Here is a 13,835-nt window from a genome sequence, read left to right on the forward strand (position 1 = left end):
GTGGAGAGCCTGTAAACATTACAAGTGTATGAGAATTGATAAAAGATGATATTAAACTTGTATTATTATAGCCTGTAATATAAATCATAGCATTTGTATATCATGGTTATCGCCCGCGACACCCCTAATACAAAGACTCTTTCACACGTCCATTCACAACCTATAAAAAACATATAATCTGGATGGTAGCTCTGACATATAGTCATAACATGTCATAACATGACACAGAGAGGATAGAAGATAGACATGTTACAGTTCTAAAATGCATTCAGAGATGTTGCAACACCAGCAATCTGTATGTTGGACGTAACCTCATTTTATGAAACTGGCATTAGGCTACTGTCTGGCTGCTTTAAAAGACAAAGTAGCTTGATTTAGCCTTAATTCTGTATGTTGACATACACATATTAGGCTAAGTTAGCTGGCCCTTTAACGGTTGCTGAACTGATGCTCTAGTGTGAGTAAAGGAGCCGGGCGCGTGTCCGTGGCCCAATGACGGTGCCGGATGCTGACAGACTCGCGTGAATGGAGTTGGTAAGACATGGGCTCGGCGCCGTGATGGAGAGGAATCACCATTAAAAGGTAGTACGGATATGCACATCTACAGCCCACATATAATGAACCATAGCCGACATAGATCAAATACATTTTATTTGGGCTCATCGACGTTGTGTAATGATTCAAAGCTGTAGTTAGGTACAATGGCAAACGAAGATGCTCTTCTGCACAGGCAGGCGTTCGCAGAGAATCACAGCTTTGAAATTGTGGAGCGCAAACGCGAATCCAGGTAAACCGCGATGCCTTCGGCCGATGGGCACCAATTATGTTAACAATCTGTTGATTAGAATGAGGCCAATTTGTTCGGTGACGACTAAGGAAAAATTAATGCCGCTGCAATCACCACTCTACTTGCTCAGGGAGTAGCTACTGAGCCTAAGCTAATTGATCACTCGCCTTAACATTCTAAGGTGGAATTCTGTGGATCTTGTAATAGGCTGTATTTGCATTTCATTTAGGTTTGCATCACCAATTTCACCATTTCAGAGTCAGAGACAGACATCAGATGACAATTCAGAGCGTTCCCTAATCCCTACTCTATGCAGGATATTATTAGTCAATTAGCCTATGCCTCGGAATGAGCGTTTTAAAACCATTAAACCTTAGACAATGCTTCGTGATTCCAGATTCGTTTTTGTCTACTGGCTACATTGTCAGTAGCCTAGCCTACATTGTATAGTCGATTTTTTGACAGTGTTGGTTATTACTTAACGTCGCTATTCGTGTAGGATATCCGTGAATTCTGTTAATTCATCCGTAGCCTAGAAAAAAAGATAATATGTCGCTAACTAACCCTCACTGAATTTGCCATTTCACGTGAGTGACAGCGAAGAAGTCCACTAGAAAGGCAACCCCTTATAGATGGCCAATCAACAATGGCAGCAGGAGGGCTAAGGAAGGTTGTGTGCGTCTACCAAAATGTATAGTTTCAATCAGCAGCTGTTTTCTTTCATACATGATAACACCAAGACCGAGTCTAAAGTAGCCTAACCAACGCCACCAGAGAGACTATTACGATTTAAATCCATTTCTCAGGCTAAATGACAGTGCCATTTATAGAGCATCTGTGAGTGCAGCTCTGCTTCAGGTCCTTATGAACAGACAGAAGCGCTGTCGTGTTGATAGGCAATATTAGCCTCTCATATCATAACGTTATGCCCGATGCAGAAGTCTGAGGCAACCTGACAGAGTGCGCTGGATAGCCTACTTTGCTTGGATGCATAAACTGTAAATTTTGTATTGTCAGTGTGTTTGACAGTTACACCGAGAGGCCCGTTGATGAATTATTAATTTCGTGTCACTGAGGGGCCACACCTACTGGAGATGGCCATAATGTCTGGGGTGAAGAAAACGTTAGCTGTCAGCATAAGCGGCCTAGACACAAGAGGAGTTGCTCTGCTTGAAATAAGCCTTGCTACTGATTAAACATCGGGATAAACTATGGCTGAGCTGTAGCTGCATCCCTTGGGTCTTTGGAAACTCCTATTTCTGAAATGCCATGCCACCTGTGTTTCCTTCACATAAGCTCGAGTGATTTCCCTACACGGCATCTACACAGCTGCACGTTTGCCCAGCATCTCATGCTGGGACATGGGCCGGTGTCCTGGAAGATGGCAAAGAGATTTTATTTTTATCGAGGGAGATTGATTTTTTGCCCATAAGTCTTATTTTATTGGTCTACTTTGCAAGGCCTTCGTGGTGTCACTACTGTGCGCCCTAGTAATTCGGAGAAGGAAACAACCGATTCATTCTCAACAAATCTTTAGGCCTGTAGGGTACTGTCATCAGTACACATACTGTATCATGAGCCCTCCTATTTGTGCCAATGTAAGATTTTTACATTTTTGAAAGCTTGAGATTTAGTGGGTATAGTGGGTAATCGTGTGAGACTCAAGACAGCGAAAGAGGGACTAGTGGGCATCTGACAGACCCATCAGTAGGCTACTATCATTCAGATTAAATTATGGTTTAACCAGTATAGCTAATATTGGTCGTCTGTCCTTGACCTACTCCCTTTCATTGCCCTATTAAGATGCATTGCATTCAGGTGCCAGTGCTCCTGCAATTTCACCAGTTTCTGTTGGCAAATATCCCATGCTGTTTTTGGGAGCAAAGATCCCACATGTTTCATATCTGAATGAGCAAGAATGGTCAGGATGCTTACCTAAGATGGAAGCTATGTATTATGTAGGCACATTAGGCACAGTAGATAGATAGGTAGATAGATAGATAGATAGATAGATAGATAGATAGATAGATAGATAGATACTTTATTGATTCCCATGGGATTATGAGATGAGACTGTCAGTGTGAGAAGCGTCTCAGAAAATAATACGGTTTCACAGCATTTGTCTATAATGTTTGTATGATTAATTCAGAGGTTACAAACAGACAGACAACAGATATAGAAATTAAGTAGTGCATTTTGTAATCAACTTTGAACAGTTCACAGATTATTTGCTAGGGATTATAGTTATAAACAGGACACATGCTTTGATCTGCGTGGGGAGATTGTGTTTGATATGGGCGAACTGGGCCATTTGTGTCCTCCTGTGGCAGCCACTGCATGTAGTTGCATTTTGTTCAATATTGATAGTAAACAAATGTACACAGTATGATCTGTGGATTTTCATACCATGGTGTACTATAATCTCAAATGTACGCAGTTATGATATCTGTGGATTTTCATACCATGGTGTACCATAATCTCAAATGTACGCAGTCTGATTTCTGTGGATTTTCATACCATGGTGTACCATAATCTCAAATGTATGATACCATGGTGTACCATAATCTGAAATGTATGATATCTGTGGATTTTCATACCATGGTGTACCATAATCTCAAATGTACGTAGTATGATATCTGTGTGTTTTCATACCATGGTGTACCATAATCTCAAATGTACGCAGTCTGATTTCTGTGGATTTTCATACCATGGTGTACAGTACCATAATCTCATGTATGATACTATGGTGTACCATAATCTGAAATGTATGATATCTGTGGATTTTCATAACATTGTGTACCATAATATCAAATGTACACAGTATGATATCTGTGGATTTTCATACCATGGTGTACCATAATCTCAAATGTACGCAGTATGATATCTGTGGATTTTCATAACATTGTGTACCATAATATCAAATGTACACAGTATGATATCTGTGTATTTTCATACCATGGTGTACCATAATCTCAAATGTACGCAGTCTGATATCTGTGTATTTTCATACCATGGTGTACCATAATCTCAAATGTACGCAGTCTGATTTCTGTGTATTTTCATACCATGGTGTACCATAATCTCAAATGTATGATACCATGGTGTACCATAATCTCAAATGTACGCGAGTGTGGCACAAATCTCAGAGGAGGGTGCTGGTGGGGAAAAAAGGATGCGTTTGTGAGGGCGGGAGAAAGACATAACAAGCCAATCCTGATTCATTTGATGTGTTTTGCCAACACCAGTCCTTTGTATCACATTGCTCCTGAGAATATTTACATACATCGCACAGAATCGGAGTCTTAGTTCATTGCATTTTGTCATTTTTGTAGATTTTACATAAGCATCCTGTGCAGTGTAGTGTGTTAAGCAAAGATGGTGATATTCTCCAATGGTGCTGTATAATGTGTCATGTGGCTCTGTGGGGAGTGAAGCTTCCGGAAGGATGATGGTGTCATTGCCCTGGCATGGATGGGCATGCAGATGACCAGCCTGCCATCTGCAGCCCGAGTTAGTTCTCCTTCACTCTGCAAAAGGACGCACCCCAGTGCTGCTCGGCCAGAGGGTCTCGGCAGTACATATATCAGACAGGTGTGCTATTTTTAACCTCGTTGGCATGGTTTCCATGCCAACATTTTAAAGAGGAGCCTGCAAGTGACAAATTGCCTAAAAGGATGAAATTGATAAATCGATACAGCGAAAAAGGCCCTGAAAGGATAAAATATTAAATCATAGAGAGAAGAACATGAAAACCTTTTTGATCTTTGTACTGAGACCAACTGATCACGAACCACATCTCATTACAAATCTCTCTGATCTATAAAATTATGATTTTGATCTGTGAATGTAAGTGAAATTCCATATGTGATATTACTGTAGGATTCAAAAATGGATGAAAACATTACTATTTCTCAGTGTGTGGTTACCTCTCAAAGTAAGGGTGCTTTCTGGTAGATAGTCACTGTTTTAGACCTGATTTACAGTGCATGGCCTGCCCATGTGGGCTATCTTGTCCTATAGAGATTCTCTATATGGTTTTGAGGGTCAATTGGTTAGCTTAGATCTGACCAGAGCCTCTTACTAAAGAAGGGGCTATAGTGTAGATAGAATTGAGTATCCTCTCCCTTCAGTGTAGAGTCCTTGCACCTGGCCCGTGACCTTCAATGTAAGAACAACATCATATATCATATTGCGCTGGATTTCACCACTGACTAATATGCTTTGTTCCGAATTCAAAACTAGGCCTACTGTGTGCAGCTGTTGGACGTGTGATTCAAGCTTCTTTAGTGGTATAAAGAGGGGTAGACACATGGAGTGAGAGACATCTTAGAAGGACATAGAGCACACATTCTTAGTAACTGTCTTTCACATTTATTGTGCATAGCTCTGTTATTTATTTAATCAATAAATGTCTTCTCTGGAGGTCTGCTGCAAAGTCATCTGAGGTCAAATCTTTTTTGAGAGTCTTTATTTTCAGTGTAGTCAGATTAGAAACACAGTGTATCACACACATACAAATCCAGCAATAGTAACATTAGGCCATCCTTAAAAATATTTTCGTTTGCCGTAACCCGACCGACCCTGTCAATTTAGAACCGACCCAAATATTTTTTTTTCCCCCCTTTTAGTCCGACCGACTTGCCGGTTGTAAACTTGCGTTAATACCGACCGATTGTTTTTTTTCCCTCTAAACAACCAATACAAACGCAATAAAATAATATTTCTTTTAGTAGGCCCAAGCATTGTGAATATAAATTGCCTACATGCAAACGTGGCTCACTTAAAAAAAAACCTGTGGCGTCATCTCTACACCATTGGTTTTACGCATGTCACACTATGGCCTACGCTTCGTTTCATTCACACAAACTGATAACGCTTTTACTTGGCACGAAGTTCTGGAAGAACTGTGGCCAGATCTTTTCTCATCCCTTCTCCCCCTAGTCTAACGGTGACCGTGTCGGAGTATTGAAATTGGTTGTGGTCTATTCAGCATTTCTCAAAATATGGGTCCGCAACATGGAGACTGCTGGTCCGCGGAGTCGTGGAGTGAAATTAGGCCCGGTGCTTCATCTGATAATTTGCTGCGCAGTTGATCAAGAAACCGCGGATCGACGAAAAAAGAAAACAAACGTTTCTGCTATCGATGTCATTAAACATGGAGCCCTACAATTAAGTGGTGGTATGAGCATTCATTCAATGCGCGTCTGCGCGAGAGGAACTGAAACTAATCGATAACGTTGGTATCAAAGCTCCGCTTCAACCTGTTGGAAGGCTATTTATTTATTTAACGAAACTTTATAGAACGACGTTGTTTTTTAGAACTTCCTTAGAAACAGAGCAGAGACTGTATAATACACTGTATAGCATTGAGTATTGTATAGTCAAATTTCAATATAACGTGGCCAAGAGCTATTGTAGCCTTCTTTCTGGGTACATGTAGATGAGCCTTATGACCCAAAAGTCTGCCATGACTGGGCCTCAGGTCAAAGAAGTTTGAGAAAGGCTGGTCTATATAACCTGCATCAGAATGAGGTTTGCAATGGTGCGCCTGAAGGCACGGGTTGAAGACCCAGTCAGTTACGTCACGATATGCACATTTGTGTAAATTCATTCCTACGTAATCACCATGACCAAAATTGTACTTTTTTTTTTACTTTGAATCTTGAAAAAAAAATATTGACCTACCTACCGACCCATTTTTTTTTTTTTTTGGCTGTTACTGCAAACAAAAATATTTTTAAGGATGGCCTTAACTCACAAATAGTATGACAAGGGTGTCAAGTCTCTCTCCTAACATCCAACTACAAAGGGTAAAGATATTTTTTGAACGGACAGTGTTTGTTATTAAACTTCGACTGACCTGAGACTATTATTAGCCCGCTGTGGGTTTGACCATGGCTGAGTGCAGGGTTTGGGGCTGCCGGTCCTTCACCCAGACAAAGACACATTAATAACGGATCTTTAGCCCTCCTCTGGCAGAGTGGGCGAGGGTGGTGAGTGAGGCGAGGCGAGGAGCGATGTGGGCGAGTAATCTGCGCATGCAACACGTCCTCCTCTGTAATCAGAGACAAAATGGGAAAAGACAGCGCCAGCAATAGCAGCCATTTTAAAGTCTTCTCTCTGCTGAATAGCTTTCGGGGACTGGAGGACGGTAAGCGTTGACTCCTCAGCAGCAGGAGAATGTTAGCCAGCAGCAGGCCTTCTGAGGCAAGACAGATAAACTTCACACACACACACACACACAAACACGCACACACACACACACACACACACACACACAGCCACATGCTGTGTGCTTGACACAGATGAGTGAAGGGAGGAAAATGGTCCTGTCAAGATGTAGAGGAAGCTCTGGCTAAAGCTGCCACAGCATGCCACCAGCACTGTTGTACAACATGCAGTAAAACAGAGGCACACTAATGGCATACTAATTCTCAGTTGTCAGTTACACAGTGACATCACTGCACATGACCTTTTTAACTTTGACTTTGGCATTGAGATTAAAATCAGGTCTCTGGTACGACCTGAGAGATTGGATTTAATGTAAGGTTAAAGATTGAAGTACACAAATAAACTGTGACGTGAGATTTTCTTATTCAATTCTGGTAAGTTCCACTGAATTTGCATCTGGTCAGATTTGGGTACAGGATTTTATATTTAAGCAATATGACACGAGTGGGAGTGGTGTTGGTGAAGGATATTGGCAAGGCTATAATTCGGTACAAGACACATTATTTGATTCAACGTTCCTACTGTATGTGTGAGAGTTTTTCTATGTTTTTTAACAGGCAGCGTTACGAAACCACAAGAACTTTTTTTTAATAATATATGTTCATTAACTGTGATTGGAGATTAGAAGTTTTAAATCAAAAAGTGTGTGTGTGTGTGTAGTACTGTATGCACGTGACCGTGTGTATTTGAGTGTGTATCTACATGAAGTGTGTCATTGCTCAACAGTAGGTCAAAGCTAATGAGAATGGGAGCACTGCATCATGAGGGGAAAGCCAAGGATAGTCTTGACGTCCCAGCAGGCTCCCATTTGAATTAGCGCTCGTACTGGTACACACCAAGCCAACGCCAGGCGACTCAATAAGCCCAGAGATCCACAGCACTCTGACCCACTGTGCTCTGGGGCAATAATGTTACACAGACACACCAGCTCCACCTGTAGAATATCCTTCTCACTCACATGTGCTCTCTCACTCATTCTCTCTCTCTTTCTTTTCCTCTCCTTTGTCTCACTCGTTCTCACCTCCCTCTCTCTCTTTCTCCTCCTCCTTCTTTGTCTCACTTGTTCTCACCTCCCTCTCTCTCTTTCTCCTCTCCTTCTTTGTCTCACTCATTCTCACCTCCCTCTCTCTCTTTCTCCTCTCCTTCTTTGTCTCACTCGTTCTCACCTCCCTCTCTCTTTCTCCTCCTCTTCTTTGTCTCACTCGTTCTCTCCCCTCTCTCCCTCGCTCTCAGCAGGCAGGCAGTCAGGCAGCAGCAGGCGGCTGATGTGTGGCAGTGAGAGGGCGGAGCCTCCAGTCAGAGTAGCCCTCGCGCACACACTCCCCGGGCGTCCAGTCACACCCAGTCGCAGACGGCGTTCGGCGGGAGGCGGTAGAGATGTACGGGAGCGCTCGCACGGTCAGCCACCTGGAGAGCAGCCCGGCCCGCTCGCCTCGACTCCCGCGCTCGCCGCGGCTGGGTCACCGGCGCGCCCACAGCGGAGGCGGCAGCGGTGGTGGCGGAGGGGGGAAGACCCTCTCCATGGAGAACATCCAGTCGCTCAACGCCGCCTACGCCACCTCGGGGCCCATGTACCTGAGTGACCACGAGGGGCTGGGCACGGGTCACCACGCCACCTACCCGCGCGGCACCATGACGCTGGGCCGCTCCACCAGCCGCGTGTACGGCGGCCGCGTCACCGCCATGGGCAGCACGCCCAACATCGCCACCGCGGGCCTGCCGCACTCGCACCTGGACCTGCTGGGCTACGGCGCCGCCGACCTGGGCTCGCTGTCCATGCTGCACCACCACCACCACGGCGGCACGCCGTCGGCCCTGCTGCGCCAGGCGGTGCGCAGCAGCGGCGGCGAGCTGCTGGAGATGCAGGCGCAGCTGCGCGAGATGCAACGCGAGAACGACTTGCTCAGGCGCGAGCTGGACCTCAAGGACACCAAGCTGGGCTCCTCGGCCAACAGCATCAAGAGCTTCTGGAGCCCCGAGCTCAAGAAGGAGCGCGTCATGCGCAAGGAGGAGGCCGCACGCACCTCAGTGCTCAAGGAGCAGATGAGGGTCACCCATGAAGAGAACCAGGTCAGAGATACCGCTCTTACTCACACTCTCTCTGTCTCTCTTCCAGTAGGTCACTGCATTCTGTGTTCTACACGATTTTCTGTTTCGTCTGTGTGCGTCCACGCTGTCTTTCTGTGTCTCAGGTGTTGACTAAATTGCTTGTCTGCTCATGTGAAACCCCTTATTGGAATGATTCATTTAAGAACCACCATGAGAAGCTCTGAGAGAGCTAACATTTATCACTAGCGTTGATCTCTTTATACAACAAAGACCACAGGCTCTGTCCTAATGTCAGCGAGTGTAATTGCATCCATACAGATACAGTGTAAAACAATTTTGTTAAGACATCAAGACATGAAAGAACCAAAGAACACAGAGTTGTTACCTTTTTATATTGTCTTTTGATGTCAGTGTCAGGCTGATTGTTTAGTCAGTTTGCAGAGGTGCAGTTGTAACAGTCAGTTCGTGAAATTATTAAAATGGATTCACTGGACATTTGAAGTGCTACTGTATGTTTTGCTTTGTGGTGGCAAATAACTATTCTGATTTGTCCACATTTCTACAATTTCATGGCATATTTATAAACATCTGGTCATTTCAATGTGTCAGTGGCTTACAGTTTAGTGCTGGAAGCTTGTAGGATTATCCCATGCTCTTGATGAGGGGCGATATCAGGATTACTGGGGATAGATACCGCATTATTTTTATATTTTGGCAGATGAGGTGAAATGTCCACAAAAATGCCACATGGCAGATGAGGGTAAACGGCCACTTGAAGCTAATTATGTCTTATATGATTATTCTGGTGACGAGTGATGAAATCTCTGTGTTATTTTTGCAAGCGTCTCACTGATGCTTACAGTACAGGTAACATTAGCTGTTACTACAGGTGACCCTTTTTATTTTCATTTGTTTTCATTTTAAACGGTCTTCCTCTGCTTTTTCGCTGCTGCTCTCTATCTCCTTCTTTCTCTCTCTCTTTCTCTGTCTCTCTCATCTCTGTCTCTGACTGTCTTTCTGCATGGATGCGAGTGAGAAGATGTGGCCTAGTTACATCACTCACTGTGAGCTGTCTTTGTAGAGCTGTAAGAGTGGTGTCAAGGACGAAACGTTCTTGGCGGTGGCGGTGGTGTGTGTGTGTGTGTGTGTGTGGGGGGGGGGCAGTCTTTATCTACCTTTCTTCCTTATCTGTTTATCCCGGATGCTTCCTCACTCATCTCTTGTCTTCCTCAGCAGTCTTCTTTCTCTTGTTCTTTAACTCTTCTCCCCTTTGGTTCTTGTTCTTTAACTCCTCTCCCCTTTGGTTCTTGTTCTTCAACTCTTCTCCCCTTTGGTTCTCTCGTTCTTTAACTCCTCTCCTCTTGCTGAGACTATTCTCACTCTGATGGGCTATCTTTCTCCTCTGTCATGCTGTCTGTCTCTCACTCTCATCTCCCTTCACCTGTCTCTGTCTCACTCCTATAGGAAATCCCATGCCATTCACTGACCTGTCTGCTGTTGGAGCACAGCTATTCAAAACATGCATATATGTGTATGTAGTAGGGATGTGTGATATACAGTAGACTTAAAACTATATCATGTTTATGACATATGATATTTTTGGCAATAACGCCACATATAAATATGTCATTGCCTATATCATTTATATCGCAATATGGCACATTCTTGTCATGGGGAGGAATTCTACAGTACCTGTATATTGATGATGATATGATGTGGCCCATCCCTAGTGTGTGGCATGCATCAAAGACAGGAAATATAGCAAACAGATGAATAGGGGGTTGTGTAGAGTGAAGAGCACTGCAATCTAAAACCTAAACTGACAGAGCAGCACTAACCAGACACGTCACATTCGCTAACTCTCAAGGTTACAGCATTATCCAGCACCGTTTAGCGCTCAAAATAGTAGACAGCGTACATTCCATGACTAATTTACCGTCGTCTGAAGGCTTACTCATTGCCACCTGGCATATGCGGACCACCAGGATGGAGTGGCTAGCGCCATGTGGTCAGAACCTGTGGAGCGTACCTGGGATGGGATTATGCATGCAGGTCAGTCAGCCTGTGGCTGCCGGAGTATTGCCCCAGGCGAAGCACACGTTTCCTGTGAGTGTGAGAGAGGCAGTAGATACAGTATAATATGTGTGTCTGTGTGCGTGTGTGTCTGCATTTCTCTCTGCCCTTTGTGTGTGAATGTGCCAGGGTTTGTGTAGCTTTAGACATGCACTTAGCATATCATGTATTGTCAGTGTGGGTGTATTTTGTGAGTTTTCAACTGATGTAGGCCTATGGAATCTGATCTGGTATGGTTGTTCATACTGTATTTCTGGTATTGTTGTTCATATAAATGTATGGAATCTGATCTGCTATAATTGTCCACCTTCCTTGTATTGTGTATATTGATACTGATTCAGTGCCACCATTTTGTCTGGGAAAATGAATTCAGTTTTTCCTGTACTCTGCTGATAACACTGTTGGCAGATCGAATCGCAGAAGTCAGTTTGGCATTTCAGACTGAAATTATGAGTGTTCAGCCTCCATTTAATCATAAACCTCAAAACAGACAATCAACTTTAATTCTCTTGTAAAGCAAAGCCCAGAAGAGAAGAAATTCGATTAGAACGACCAATTTCATGAGCTCTCCCCTCCCAATCTAACTAGTAATAATAATCATTTGTATAAAACAGTGGCAGTGAAACAATCTTCCAGTGAAAATATGAATATATGAAACACATTTATCACGCATCAGGTACTACTGACTCTGAGAGCCCTACCTGCATTGCAGTTGCTGTTCCAATGCCTCAGACATTTATTTGCGGTTCGCTCTCTTTCTCAGTCAGATCAGTCATCATAAGGCCTGTTTGCTGAGGTTTTGAACGCTAACGTGTGTGTGTGTGCGGGACGACTGAAGACCGAGAGGGTCGGGGATGAGAGCATGGCACGTGGGCCTACGCGGTCTTCGCTCACTCACATTTTATCCCGCCTCATCTCCCTCTTAGTTAGGTTCTCCTCCGACGCCGTAGACGGTCGTTGTCTCCCAGGAGGTACACTTTTAATGAATGAGGTGTGTCTGCAGGCACGTGGCGAACAGCTGTGCCTTGCCATCACGGTACTGCTCATTTAACCCGCCATGCTCACTCACAGAGAGTGACACTGGGCGCTACACCACGGACACTGGGGGAAATGTTTGGGCCTGACTGCGCCCAGCTACACAAGTTGAAGGGCAAATCACACCGTTAATTATGGGATGGCTTCTGACTGCAGCTAGCGCTGTGGGTGATCGTCTCGGCAACGTCTCCTGGACGACCCCAGGTGTCGGGAACATGAGGGAGAGGACGCGGCTAAGAAGCTAACAAGCTGTGACGTGGGGTCTTTGACTCCGACGCTGTGTCCACACATGAAAACTTGGTGATGTGAACAGGGCAGAGCCAGCTGAAGATTAGCGTGAACAGCAGTAATTTAACACTAATTTAACTTCTGTCACAGCTTGAGTGGATGACATTAGCTGCCATAACATGATTTCTTTTTCTTTGAGTCAGGCGGCACTGCACTGGAACTAACTGATGCTGGATTCCGAATGAGTGCTTGGTGCAGTAGTTTTGCCTGTAAGAGTGAGACGATCAGGACGTTGCGACTGTAGACCCAAATCATGTTCCTTTTCCTCTTGACTTGGTAGAGACATGAGAATGCCAGATTTGCTGCTCTGTTGTTGGTTTGAGGTTGGTTTTCTGTATTCTGCTGAATGTTGTTGGGTGACATTTTTTTTTCAGACTGGGTTCGCTTGGGGGATATTTCCCCTGTAACGTTAAGCATGTAACACTACACTGACTCAGTAAATGTCAACACTCATAATGTTTAACTCGCTACTAACAGCTCACCACAGAGGAAACATGGAGACCAGAAACAGACCAGACCAGAAACCTGTATGACACCTCACACTGCAGAGACCAGACACCATATTAACCCTTAAACCGGTACCGTCACATCGGTGTGACAGCAATGTTGGAAATTGAACGTTCTAAATAATATCTGGGTTCATTCAGAGCCTTATAGATATATTTCTCTCTAGGGCTCTAGGTTCATTGAATTGAACATGGAATTTTTGAATTTTACATTTCTGCGGGACAGAATCTTCTGTTAGAATGTTCAAAACTCCTCAGGTGAAGGGTTAACTGTGGACTGTGGCTCAGCCGATTTTACAGCTGCAATATCAATACTATGCTAGACCTCAACACTGCATGTCTTCAGGCATTCATTGCAGGGAAATGTTCCATATGGATCAAGCACAGCTCATATGAAAGCCCCTGCACCTGACTCTCACCACTCACTTCAAAGAGCGTGTGCGTAAAATGTAGGATGCTTTCAGTGAGCACGAAGACATTTCGCGTCCGTGTCTCAGTGAGAAGAAGAGAAGAGGAGAGGCTGACGACGGATCTGCATTGCAAAGCACTACTGGCTCCAGGCCCTGTTTACTGTCACACTGCACACACACGTGTCCAATGGCGCCCCTGCTGGGAGCCAGCGAACGAGTGGGCAGAGTGTGGCAGCATGCATCACATCGTCCCACTGAAGCCGCTCAGATGTCACCCACATGGAGCGAGGTTTGTGAGCAGGGCCAAGATGAGACGACCGCTCGATGTGGCGGACCTGTTTTTGTTGCACCACAGGGTCCGCTCTTGCCCGCCTGGTCAGTCTTACTCCACTGGATGTAATCCAAAGGGCCAGACTCTCTTCTCAAATAATGAAGACACAGCTGTTTTCTGTATTC

The 13,835-nt window shown here is 44.5% G+C and overlaps 1 protein-coding gene across 1 annotated transcript in view; it reads left to right on the top strand.

Annotated features, from left to right (window-relative positions):
- The first annotated feature begins 562 nt into the window (after positions 1–562).
- The window catches only part of erc2 (ELKS/RAB6-interacting/CAST family member 2), a 51,185-nt gene continuing 37,912 nt past the window's right edge, over positions 563–13,835 (top strand). Inside the window, exons 1-3 of the mRNA XM_048254522.1 lie at positions 563–582; positions 731–787; positions 8,252–9,088. Of these exons, the coding sequence (XP_048110479.1) occupies positions 8,396–9,088 (693 nt within the window). The 5' untranslated portion in view covers positions 563–582; positions 731–787; positions 8,252–8,395. The remainder of the gene's footprint in view (positions 583–730; positions 788–8,251; positions 9,089–13,835) is intronic.

This window comes from Alosa alosa, chromosome 10 (genome assembly GCF_017589495.1).
Source record: "Alosa alosa isolate M-15738 ecotype Scorff River chromosome 10, AALO_Geno_1.1, whole genome shotgun sequence".
Classification (NCBI taxonomy): Eukaryota; Metazoa; Chordata; class Actinopteri; order Clupeiformes; family Clupeidae; genus Alosa; species Alosa alosa.